This window comes from Phascolarctos cinereus, unplaced genomic scaffold (genome assembly GCF_003287225.1).
Source record: "Phascolarctos cinereus isolate Bilbo 61053 unplaced genomic scaffold, phaCin_HiC Scaffold_1;HRSCAF=81, whole genome shotgun sequence".
NCBI classification, from domain to species: domain Eukaryota; kingdom Metazoa; phylum Chordata; class Mammalia; order Diprotodontia; family Phascolarctidae; genus Phascolarctos; species Phascolarctos cinereus.
This window is the reverse complement of record NW_027555514.1, coordinates 69,194,768-69,207,812: the sequence shown is the minus strand read 5'-3', so window position 1 is coordinate 69,207,812 and position 13,045 is coordinate 69,194,768. Positions and strand designations below refer to the sequence as shown.

The 13,045-nt window shown below is 38.5% G+C and overlaps 1 protein-coding gene across 13 annotated transcripts in view; it reads left to right on the top strand.

Moving 5' to 3' along the window:
- Positions 1 to 13,045, top strand: part of ARHGAP12 (Rho GTPase activating protein 12) — a 145,609-nt gene that overhangs the window by 7,457 nt on the left and 125,107 nt on the right. For 11 of the 13 annotated variants that reach the window (XM_078152151.1, XM_078152157.1, XM_020990480.2 and 8 more), the window contains exon 2: positions 11,457 to 12,186. In XM_078152151.1, coding sequence (XP_078008277.1) covers positions 11,533 to 12,186 — 654 coding nt within the window. In that variant the 5' untranslated portion in view covers positions 11,457 to 11,532. Of the gene's footprint in view, positions 1 to 8,547; positions 8,632 to 11,456; positions 12,187 to 13,045 lie in introns of all 13 variants that reach the window. The other 2 variants (XM_020990473.2, XM_020990471.2) reach the window with 2 other exon arrangements.

The window sequence follows — 13,045 nt, the reverse complement described above, 5'->3', positions numbered from 1 at the left end:
GTGTCTTGCACATAGTAGACTCAGTTGTTTGTTGAATGAACAATATGACTGATGAAAAGGTTGCAAATGTAACTGATTCTTGGCCAACTTAAATTCTAAAATGATGTATCATGCTTCAGTCTCATTTTTTTTAAAATTTCAGCCTTCTGCCTATTAGTTTTCTCCCTGATAAACTTAGTATGAACAGTCTGGAGAGTTTGTATGTCTGGTTGTTACAGATATTGAGGGATGGGGTTCAGCTCTAGATTTCATTAGTGACTGTCTTCTTTCAGTCATTAAGACTTGGCCTCTTCCTCAGGATCTAGCTTCTGCTGACCAATCCTTTGAACCTTCCCTCACCCTCAGACTCATTGCTTATGTTGGGAAATCAGAATCCAACTTGTTCCTCATTGTCACTTTTTTTTTTTTGGTTAGGCAGTGGGGTTAAGTGACTTGCCCAGGGTTACACAGCTAGTAAGTGTTATGTGTCTGAGGCTGGATTTGAACTCAGGTCCTCCTGAATCCAGGGCCGGTGCTCTATCCACTGCCCCACCTAGCTGCCCCACCTCATTGTCACTTTCAAAGCTGTCTTACCACCATCACTCAGTAACTTTTCCTCCTTTGAGATTCATTCAATCCGTGTTTATCACCCAGTCAAGCTTTTGGTAACTGTTGTCTGCCAACCTCTAGAACACTACTTCCGTCTTTTCTCAATAAGTTCAGTGTCTGACTCACAGGCTTTTCCCTCTTTCCCACCTCTGGTCCTCATACTAGGGGACTTCAGCATTCATAGTGATATTCCTTCAGACATCCTATCTTCTCAGTTCCTCAACTTAATCATTCCATTGACCTCCACAGGTAGACACAGAAATGGTCATATCCTTCATGTTGCCATCAGCTTGCAAGTATTCCGCACTTTTGTTTATGAATTCTGAAATTCCTTTATCAGATCATAATCTATTGTCGTTCTACTTCAACCTCTACCTCTCATCCCCTTTACCCTGTTTTTCATTCTTACCATGGCCTCTAGGCCTTTGGAGTGGGGGAAATAGAAAGTACAAGGACTTGGGAGCCCAGGTCTCCCACTGCCACCCTCCTTCAGTCCACCTGACACCTCTGTCTACTCATGTAGCCACCACTCTAGTTCAGGTCCTTGTCACTTCATCTGTATTACTATTATCTAGTAGTCTTTTAATTGATCACATTTCTGCCTCAAGACTCTCCCCACTCTAAATCCATCTTTCACTCAGCTGCCAAGATTTATTTTCTAAAGCATAGGTGTGTCTATGTCACCCCTCTAGTTAATAAATGCCAGCTTATTAACTCACTGTTATCTTTAGAATAGAAAGTAAAGTCCTCTGTCATTAGAGAAATGCAAATCAAAACAACTCTGGGGTACCACATCACACCTATCAGATTGGCTAACATGACAAAACAGGAAAATGATGAATGTTGGAGAAGATGTTTGTAGTTTTTCTGGGCTTTTTCTCATGCCTGAAAGGCCCTCTCTCCTTACCTCTGACTTAGTTTCTCTGGCTTCTTTCAAAACTCAGCTGAAGTCCTGCCTTCTGTAGGAGGCCTTTTGTTGTTGTTATTCATAGTTTTCAGTTGTATCTGACTCTTTGTGACCTTGTTTGGAGTTTTCTTGGCAGAGATACTGGAGTGGTTTGCTATTTTTTTCTCCAGATCATTTTATAGATAAGGAAGTGAGGCAAACAGGGTGAAGTGACTTGCCCAGGGTCACATAGCTAGTAAGTATCTACGGCCAGATTTGAACTCAGGAGGATGATTCTTCCTGACCCCAGGTCTGACACTTTATCCACTATACCACCTAACTGTCCCAGACTGCCTTTACCAATGCTTGTAGCTACCAGTGTCTCCCTTTTCTAATTATTTCCACCTACTTTTTATGTATCTCATAGGTACATAGTTATTGGCCTGTTGCATACCCCACTAAAATGTGAGCTCTTTGAAGGCATTGACTGTTTTTGCTTTCTATATTTAGCATACTTTGGCACATAGTAAGAACTTAATAAATGCTTTTTTGACTAACTGAATTATTGATGAAGGCTAAACCCAGCATGAATAGGCTTAAATGCTACTTTAAAAAGCAGAGTGCCAGGAATGATCCTTTTTGCAGTGTTGCAGATGTGTAACGTTTTGAGGATGATGGGACCCAAATATAGACAGTCTAGGTAGTTGTTTTGTAAAACATTATAATAGCATTTGGGTTTTTGATAGTTCTGAGTATGGGAGATGAACATGAATGAGGGAGACGAATGTGGGTGTGGGAATGGGAGGTGCTGGTGAGTATGGGATATGTTTGAATATTGAAGGGAAATGTGGTCTTTGAGAGAGAATTACTGAGTCACTCCACTGGAGAGCATTTGTGGCTGTGGAAGAATTAGTGCTCAGCATAATTTGAAGAAGACTCTAGGGGCAGCTAGGTGGCGCAGTGAATAGAGCACCAGCCTTGAAGTCAGAAGGACCTGAGTTCAAATGTAGTCTCAGACCAAACACTTGACAGTTACTAGCTGTGTGACCTTGGGCAAGTCACTTAACCCCGATTGCCTAAAAAAGGCAATAAATAAATAAATAAATAAAAGAAGACTTTAGAACTAAAGTGAGAAGCAGCAGTTTTATATATTTGATTTAACAAAAATTGTCTTTTTTTTTAAAAAATAAAACTAAAGAGGCATTATAGCATAATGGATTGATATCTGGCCTCAGGACCAGGAAAACCTGGCTTATACATACTGGCTTTGCTACTTACCCTGGGCAAGTCACTTAACCTCTCAATGCCCTGGCAAATCTTTTTCAAAAAAATTAATTGATTGATTTTTAGCTTTCAGCATTCACTTCCATAAGATTTTGAGTTTTAAATTTTCTCCCCTTTCCTGTCTTTCCCCCTCCCCAAGACACTGTGCAATCTGATATAGGTTCTACTTATATATTCATATTAAGCATATTTTCCCATTAGTCATGATGATAAAGAAGAATTAGAACTGATGGGAGGAAGCATGAGAATGAAGTAATAAAACAAAACAAAAGGAAAGCAAATAGTATGCTTCGATCTGCATTCAAACTCCATAGTTCTTTCTCTGGATGTGGATAGCATTTTCCAACGTGAGTCTCTTGGAATTGTCTTAGATCCTTGCATTGCTAAGAAGAGCCAAATCTATGAAAGTCTGTCATTGCACAGTGTGGCTTATTAGTGTGTATAATGTTCTCCTGGTTCTGCTCATTTCAGTCAACATTAGTTCATGTAAGTCTTTCCAGGTTTTTCTTAAGTCCTCCTGTTCATCATTTCTTATAGCACAATAGTGTTCTGTTACATTCATATATCACAACTTGTTGAGCCATTCCCCAATTGATGGGCATCCCCTTAATTTCCAATTCTTTGCCACCACCAAAAGAGCTGCTATAAATATTTTTGTACATGTGGGTACTTTTCCCATTTTTATGATCTCTTTGGGATACAGACCTAGAAGTGGTATTGCTGGGTCAGAGGATATGCACAATTTTATAGCCTTTTGAGCATAGTTCCAAATCGTTCTCCAGAATGGTTGAATCAGTTCACAACTCTACCAGCAATGCAGTAATGTTCTAATTTTCCCACATCTTCTCCAGCATTTATCATTTTCCTGTTTTGTCATGTTAGGCAATCTGATAGGTGTGATGTGGTACCTTGGAGCTGTTTTGCTTTGCATTTCTCTAATCAATAGTGATTTAGAGCATTTTTTCATGTGACTATAGATGGCTTTAATTTCCTCTGAAAACTCCCTGTTAATGTCCTTTGACCATTTATCAATTGGGTAATGACTTGTATTCTTAAAAACTTGACTCAGTTCTCTATATATTTTAGAAATGAGGCCTTAATCAGAGAACCTGGTTGTAAAAATTCTTTCCCAGTTTTCTTCTTCCCTCCTAATCTTGGTTGCTTGGCTTTGTTTGTGCAAAACCTTTTCAATTTAATGTAATCAAAATTATCCATTTTGCATTTCATAGTGTTCTCTGTCTCTTGTTTGGTCATAAATTCTTCTGTTCTCCATAAATCGGATAGGTAAACTATTCCTTGCTCTCTTAGTTTGTTTATAGTATCAATCTTTATATCTAAACCATGTACCCATTTTGACTTGGTATAGGGTGTAAGATGTTGGTATATGCCCAGTTTGTGTCTTGGCAAATCTTTTAAGACTATCTATTGCAGAAATAGTGCCAGCCTGCACTGGTAGAGAGGTTTCCATATCAAGGAGTTCCATATGTAAATGAAGTTACTGGTCCAGCCCCTATCCCTAAAAATTATGATTACATAAGAACAGACAGAATTTTTGTAAACACAAGCAATGTTGATGTCCTCCATGTTTAAGAAAACCAAAGTCATTCTTTGTACTTTTTTTTTTTTATTCTACCCAAGTGTCTTATTCTTAGATTTTGGAACCCATCGTCTGTAGTTGTTTTTGTTTTTTCTTCTGCCTCTTATCTAACTCTTCTTTCGATCTTTGTCATCTAACTTCTTAAGCCCAAACAATTGAGGCCTTACTATCAATGATCCTGTTGTTCTACCCATCAATATACTTCAAAAATTTCTGAAAGTAGATACAGCGTTCCACACTTGTGGACCTCTTAGCTCTGCAAAGGAATAAAGATAGGCCATCTCCTTATATATTCTCTTTGAGGCCATGATTATTCTTTGTAATTTTACAACATTCACTTTTGATTGCTTTGTGATTTACATTGTTGTAATCATTGTGTATAAGTTTTCCCATGATTTTCTGTATTCATCATATTCACTGTTTCTTACAGTTATGTTCCTTTATGTTCATGTATCATAATTTAACTATTCCCCAATTGAAGGACACCTACTTTGTTTCCAGTTCTTTGCTGATACAAAAACAGCACTAAGTATTTTGGTGTATATAGGAGATGCCATTAATTCTTAAACATAAAACATTTGCTTAATGTTAAGGCAAATAGAAGAATAATTATAACATCACAATTATTCAGTATATGTCAAGTGCAGTAATAAAGCACCGTAGTGTACACGAATCTGGGTCTTACCTTTCTACTAGTATACATAGTGGCAGTGGGAAAGAGTGGGATTACACATAGAGAAACCTAGCAGGGAGGCCCTGAGTTTGAAAGACCAATGTGCTCAAGGCTTTGATGTCCTTGTTGCCTTCAAGAACAGTCTGGCCTGTATGAAGCTATTTTCCTGCTAGTTGCTCCCCTTTTGGTTCTCATCTCTCCATAATCAGGGTCATGCAAGACCTGACAGCATGTACGATGAATACGAGGGGAACTTGGAATATAATATTCCAAAAGTCAAAAAATATGCACTTACCCAATGTAATTTATTCTGCAAAACTCATTATAAACCTATAGTAGTCTTGGAGGAAGGACCTGTGATGGAATAGAGGACATCTGTCATTTCTCATGAAATGACCAGAGCTGAATAGGAACTTTGAAATGCAGACAGAAGAGTCAAGAGAGGCCAACCATTGTGGGTAGTCTTTGCTGCTGAGGATACTGGTTCTGTGCTTTGGATCTGAAGAGGGAAAGATTGCTACTTTAGGTGTCATGGTATAGTGAAAAATGAGTCAGGACATTTGGTTCAAATTCCTGATCTGACATTAGTTATGTGACTTCGCATCAGTCATTTAGCCTTCTAAAAACCTCACTTTTCTCATGTGTAAAATGTGGATGAGAATAACACGGCTAACCTCCCAATAGTGTTGAAAGTGTTTTGTAAACAAAAACCTCAAATATCATTGAATTATTCTGTGCTAGCATTGAAAAGGGATTCCTTATTACAAATTGGCCTATGCTTGAATTATGTGGAAATGTGAAAGCCAAAATTGACTATACCCTAGCATTGCAGGAGAATGAAATCAATAAATCTAGCATGATTTTTATGATAAAATAGGCTTTGTTATGTAAGGTTCTTGAGGGCAGGAACTTTTAACTTTCTTCATATCCCCAGAGTTTACTCTACCTTGAATATAGTAAATACTGAATAAACACTTGCTAATTAATTGATTTAGAGTGAAGAATATAAGCTCCTTACATTTGGAATTTGTTTCTACAATTTAAAAATCTCATTGTAAGTAGGAACCTTTTTTCTTGGGATGAGGGGAGGATTGTGAATAACAGGGTTTTTTTTTTCCTTTCTGTTTTCTTTTTTATGCCTCTCTTGAGTCTTTTATTTGAAGATCAGATTTTCCATTGAACTCTGGTCTTTTCATCAGGAAAGTCTGGAAGTCCTCTATTTCATTGAATGTCCATCTCCTCCCCTGAAAGATTATGCCCACTTTTGCTGGTTTGTTAATCCTTGGTTATAATCCAAGCTCCTTTGCTGTGTGAAATATCATATTTCAAGTTCTCTCATCTTTTAAGGTGGAAGCTACAAGATCCTGTATAATCCTGACTGTGGTTCCATGATATTTGAATTGCTTGAATTCTTTCTTTTTGGCTCTTTGTAGTATTTTTTTCCTTGACCTGATAATTCTGGAATTTGGCTACAATGTTTCTTGGCATTTGTAGCTTGGGATTTCGTTCAGGAGGTGATCGGTGGATTCTTTGGATGACTGTTTTATCCTCTGGTTCTAGGACCTCAGGGCAGTTTTCCTTGATGATTTCATGAAAGATGCTGTCCAGGCTCTTTTTTTGATCATGGCTTTCAGGTAGACCAATAATACTTAAGTTATCTCTCATGGACCTATTTTCCAGGTCAGTTGTTTTTCCAGTGAGGTTTTATGTTTTCTTCTATTTTTCTGTTCTTTTGATTTTGACTGATTCTTGATGTCTCATAGAGTCATTGGCTTCCACTTGCCCAGTTCTAATTTTTAACGAATTGTTTTCTTCAGTTAGCTTTTGTACCTCTTTTTCTATTTGGCCAGTTCTACTTTTTAAGGAGTTGTTTTCTTCAGTGTACTTTTTTTCCATTTTATCAATTGTATTTTTAAAGGAATTGTTCAATTTTTCTTCTGTGTCTCTTATTTGACATTTTTTTTTTTTTGGTTCCTTGTTCAGCCATGGCTTCAATCATTAAGTTGGTCCTAGGATCTTAAACCATGAGCTGGGACATGGCCCCCAGTTGTTATCTATATCATGAATTCCATAAAGCCATTGTTGAACCAGGAAGAAGCTTTATTAACTACCTGGGAAGGAAGGGTGTCCCACATGTGTGAGAGCGAGCACGCACATGAGAGAGCTTTCATTTGACTTTTTTTTTTTCCAGGCAGTTGGGGTTAAGTGACTTGCCCAGGGTCACACAGCTCGTAAGTGTCAAGTGTTTGGTCTGAGGTCATATTTGAACTCAGGTCCTCCTGACTTCAGGGCCAGTGCACTATCCACTGTGCCACCTAGCTGCCCCTCTTATTTGACTTTTAAAATCCTTCTTGAACTCTTCCAAGAAGGCTTTTTGGGCTTGAGACTAGTTCATATTCCCCTTTGAGGTTTCAGGTGTGGGTATATTGTCAGTATTGTCTTCTCCTGAATTTGTGTTCTCATCTTCCTGGTCACCAAGATACTTCTTTATGTTTTTCTTTGCTGCTTCTTGCTCATGTTATTTGCCTTTTTTCTGACTTTTAAAGTTGATCTCTGCTTGTTGGGCATAGTCCCAAGCTTCTTGTGCTGGGGGGTAGGAGGCCTGGTTACTGGTTTGGTGTGTTGGGGCCTCAGGTGTTGGCAGCTGGAGGCTGGAGGCATCTGGTAGTTTACCTGGTGCTGAGCTGAAGCTGGTGGTGGTGGCGGCGGCTGGTGTGTGCCTAGTGTTGCCGCTTGCCTGCTCCGCCACCCTGAGGCTCAGGATCTCCTGCTGGTTTGCTGAGAGGCCTCCTGTCCTGTCCTGGTCCCTTACAGCCACAGCAAGAGGGATCTTTCCTGTTAATCCCCCTAGCCTCCTGAGCTAAAAGACTGTTACCTCATCTTTCTGTTGGCTCTACTATTTCAGGATTTTTCCTGGGGCAGTATTCTCTGGGTTTTTTAAGTTCAGTAAGGAAGGGTGAGAGCCACTTACTGCTTACTCCGCCATCTTGGCTCCCAGAAGTCTGAGGGGAGGATTGTGACTTTTGTATGTTAGCATCAGTCTTGGGGGGACTTTGTGTGTGTGGTGGGTGTGGGTGGGTGGGAAGACAAGTTCAAAGCCTAGTGGAACTCCATATGGTTTATTTTAAAGATCAGGAAGGAAAGGAATAAGTATTGATTAGGTGCCTACTATGTGCTAGACATTTTATTAAGTGCAAGTTCTCAATGTGGAGGACATGATGCAATCCAGAGGAGTGTAGCTGTGTGGGAAATGAAGAGATGGCTGGCCTGGGTGCCTGTCTTAGGTTAACTAGCCTTTAGGAAGGAAGCTTTGTTCTGTATAATTAAGGGCTTGGCTTAGATGTTGTCTGAGCTTCCTTTCAACTCCAAATTTCTGTGATTCTGTAACTTAGAACATTGTTTTCCCTTGCTACAACTTAGGTGGAAAAAATCAATGTGTTGCTAACAACAGCTAATAACTGAACTCAAGAAAAGAAAATTGTTGGTTCACACAAAAACCAACCTGAACTTTTTTCACAGGCCAAATATCCTTTTATCAGTATGCTTCAGAGAATTTTTTGGAGGGGAAGACCTGGGTCCTGAGGTGGTGCTTAAAGAAAAATGGTAGGATAAAACTTTTTTTTTTAATTTTTGTGTGTTTTTTTTTAAGCTAGGCAGTGACGTTAAGTGACTTGCCCAGAGTCACACAGCTAGTAAGTGTTATGTGTCTGAGGTCAGATTTGAACTCAGGTCCTCCTGAATCCAAGGCCGGTGTTCTATCTACTGCGCCACCTAGCTGTCCTTATATAATGGGTCTCACTGTTAGGGAATTCTTTTTTCTTTTTTTTTTTTTTTCAGTGAGGCAGTTGGGGTTAAGTGACTTGCCCAAGGTCGCATAGTAAGTGTCAAGTGTCTGAGACCACATTTGAACTCAGGTCCTCCCAACTCCATGGCCAGTGCTCTATACACTGCGCATCTAGCTACCCCTAGGACAAAACATTGTTTAATGTCATGTCTGCTCACCACAAAAGTGACTTATGTCACCCAGAGATATAGTTCTTCTGTGTGTATCATTTCAGTTTGGGAGGGAGGCACAATTTGGTATATTTAGACTAGTTAAGGGGCAGCTAGGTGGTATAATGGATAGAGTATTGAGTCTGGAGTCAGGATGGCTCATGAAGCCCGAGTTCAAATCCAGCCTCGGACACTTACTGTGTCTGTGTGACCCTGGGCAAGTCACTTAATCCTGTTTGCCTCAGTTTCCTTATCTATAAAACAATCTGGAGAAGGAGATGGCAAACTACTCACAGTATTTTTGCCACGAATACCCAGATGGGTCACAGAGTCAGACATGACAAAAATGACTGAACAACAATACCAGTAAAGGCTTTAGGGAGCTAGGAAAGGGGCTGTGTATATTCAGAATTGAAGGCTGCGAGACTGTGATCCAGGTTAGGGATATATGCTGAGTGCCTTCTGAGTATGGTCAGGGGTGTAGGGCTGTAGACTTGTTGATAAAAGTATTCAGGAGCATAGACAGACGGATAGAGCAGTGGCAACAGGCATGTTACTTTTTGAATGGATACCAAAAAAATCCCCAATCAGGCAGTTGAGAAAGGAATATAAATATGCAAGGTTCAAAAGTTGTAGTCTGTTCTTAGCCCTTATCTTTGGGTGAGTTACATATCTTTACTTTGGTTTCTTTATGAATATTTACTGAATATTTAAATGAAGTTTGTCAGTAGGAATATTAGGATCATAACCTCATATTGTTGATGCATATACTCACTGGAAGAGCATAAGATTTCTTTTTACAGATTCAGAACTTAATATCCTATACAGTATTTAATAAAATGCTTAGTGATCACTTTAAAAACTCTGTGGGCATGTAAAAAAGTTGGCATACTTTAAGTAGTTTAAAAAATTTGTGTTTTTTCCCCCATTTCTTTCCCATAGTTAACATCATACACCTGAAGGACAATACTATGTTGTTTTAATGTTCTTGAAATCTTATTACTGATATCACTGTTAGACATAATGGTGAACAAATATAGATTACTTCATATCTTTTTGTATGTCAGCTGAGAAAGATGACTTACCTTAAATGAGGTGGTAGATGAATGTGATGAAATAGGAAAATTTGTTCCTGGGTAACTCTTAGGGTCTCTAGGACTGTTGGGTTTCTCTGAGGGGTTCCTGAAACCCTTGAACTGATTTGGATTCTAGGGTTACGGTTTGGGATTGTCTCAAAGACTAACAGTGACAGCGTTCTTTAATCACTGTTTGAATATTTCGTTTTAGCACTTATTGAAATGCGTTAGAACTAGTGTGGAAAGAAGAATGAATATTAGGTTTCTCAAGCCAGTTTAGTAGTATAACTGACAAGTTTTTCCATGGAAAGCTTCTAATACTTTCTAGCAGAAAACAAACTTGTCATTGGTTGAGAGTTTCCATTTGTATATAAATATGTCCAAAAAGGTGTGAAGGGGTCCTCCAGAGGGGGACAACCAAGTAAATTGAACAGTTTTCTTCTTTTCTCTTTTTTAATGATAGTGTTGATCTTTGCTCAGTTATATTAAGAAGCTTAACAGGTATATAATATATAGTGAATCATTCTTTCAGGAGACCCACATGCCCTCATTCTTCTTCGTCTCCTTCTTTTTTGGGGGGGATGAGGGCAATTGGGGTTAAGTGACTTGCCAGGGTCACACAGCTAGAGAGTGTTATGTTTGAGGCCGGATTTGAACTCAGGTTCTCCTGACTCCAGGGCCAGTGTTGTATCCACTGTGCCACCAACTGCCCCTCTCATTCTTCTTGGAAAGAAAGCAATAATAAATTCCAAATGTTTATATCCAAAAATATTGAGGACGTATGTTCCAACTTTAGGATTTGGGGCTTGATCATAATCCCAAATCCCCTCTCCATCCTTTTATTTCTAGGATAATATTGGAAGAGTCTTGAAGTGATCATATGTGTAATACTCTATTGCTGGAATTCTTAACCTGGGGTCTGTGAACTTTTTAAAAAAATATTTTGGTAGCTATTTCGGTGTAATTGGTTTCCTTTGAAATCCTGTGTGTTTTTTAATAGATTTAAGAACATTAGTCTGAGAAGGGCTCCATAGTCTTCATCAGATTTCCAGAAGGGTCCATGACACAGAAAAAAGTTAAGAACCACTTCTACCACTCCTTTTTCTTAAAGAACATAATACCCTGTGTTAGCTTATCTTCTGTCTTGTCTTAGTTCTTTAGGTGTACATAGGTATAGAATGTAGTTTGAAAGTATAGTTTCATCTTGATGTAGTATGTTATATATATTTATATGTTATACACATACATGTTTAACTTTTTGCATTTCTGGAGTTTGAGGTATTGAATTATGATATGCTTGTGTGTTTGCTAGGCTGTGCTAACTTTTTTTCCCCTTATTCTCTTTTAAAACAAAAATAGCCTTCCTGAGCCCAGACCTCCAGAAGTCATGATGTGTGTGCCTTTTTTCTGGAGAGGTGAATGATACTGAAGAAAAATGGCTGACAGAGGTGGGAGGACCATTCCAGGACAAGTTTATATTGAAGTGGAGTATGATTACGAATATGAAGCAAAGGACAAAAAGATTGTAATAAAACAAGGAGAGCGGTATATCTTGGTGAAAAAGACAAATGATGACTGGTGGCAAGTCAAACCAGATGAGAATTCTAAGGCTTTTTATGTTCCAGCACAGTATGTTAAGGAAGTCAGTCGCAAAGCACTAATGCCACCTGTTAAACCTGCAGTTGGACTACTAAATAATTCCACAAAAATGATTCAGAGATCTACAGAAAATGTGAATAAATCACCTGAGCTTTCAAGTTTTGGGAAGTCATCATCTATTCAAGTAACAGGTCTGCCTCGTGATGCCAATCAGAATTTTGGACCAAATAGTAGCCCAGGTCAGACTGTCAGTTTAGACCTTGTCCCCAACAATGGAAAATTTAACAGTGACTCACAGTCTCCTAAGATTTCTAGCCAAACTAGGACACACTTATTTGGTCACTTTTCAGGTCCAGAGTTCATTGACATAGAGAAAACCAGCTTTTCTCATGAACAATCCTGTGATTCGGCTGGCGAAGGTTCAGAAAGGATCCATCATGATTCTGAATCTGGTGATGAGCTGAGCAGTAGTTCTACTGAGCAGATACGGGTAAGCTTGAAATCATAACTGATAAAGCAGTGTCTCTGCTTCCTCAAAATGGTTATCATTTGATTTGTAAAAATTTTCTATTTAAGTATCCTTATTAGAAGATTAAGAAGAATTTGAAGTTCTCCCTGCTGTGTTCAGCTTCATGTGAATTGTGTCCTGACTTAAGAACTAGAAAAGTGGATAACCTTAGTAGCTAAGAGAATTAGATAACCATTAGATAGCACAGGACCTTATGGAAATGTTTTACTTGTGCAGGGAGGACTTACTAAGTTTACTTATTGTAAATATCTTTTTTAGGAGACTCAACCTTTCTAATTTAGGTCATTTTGAATTGTTTCTAGTACGTAGAATTTAGCTAATTATGGAGCTCCTTAGGGTTGTTACCTCATTTTGTAGATTTAAGTTCTTTTTAATGTCGTTCAAAAAACTAAAACCTTTCTCTAGCTGTTTCTATGCTTAGTAGCAGCCTATTGATAGATAGGCATCTGATAGTATTGAGTACAACTGATAGATTGAAGGAATACTTAGGCAAGTTCTATTAAAATTACTGTTGAGAGTTTTTAAAAAAAACCTAGACCTTCTTTAATTTTTTTTGAGACTTGAGTTTGTCACTTTACTTACCTGGCACATACAGAACACACTTAAAACTAAAACAAGTGCGTAAAATAAACTTAAATGAAGTTGGGCAATTAATCCTATGATCACAAATGGATTTTAAAGCTAGTGTGATTTTGTTTTGTTGTAGTAATATAAAATGAGGGTAATAAATCTCAGGCTTACCGTGTGTAAAAGGCTTGCCAAACTTGAAGATAGATGATAGGGACCGGACCCATGGTTTCATTGACATAGGGAACTCTCA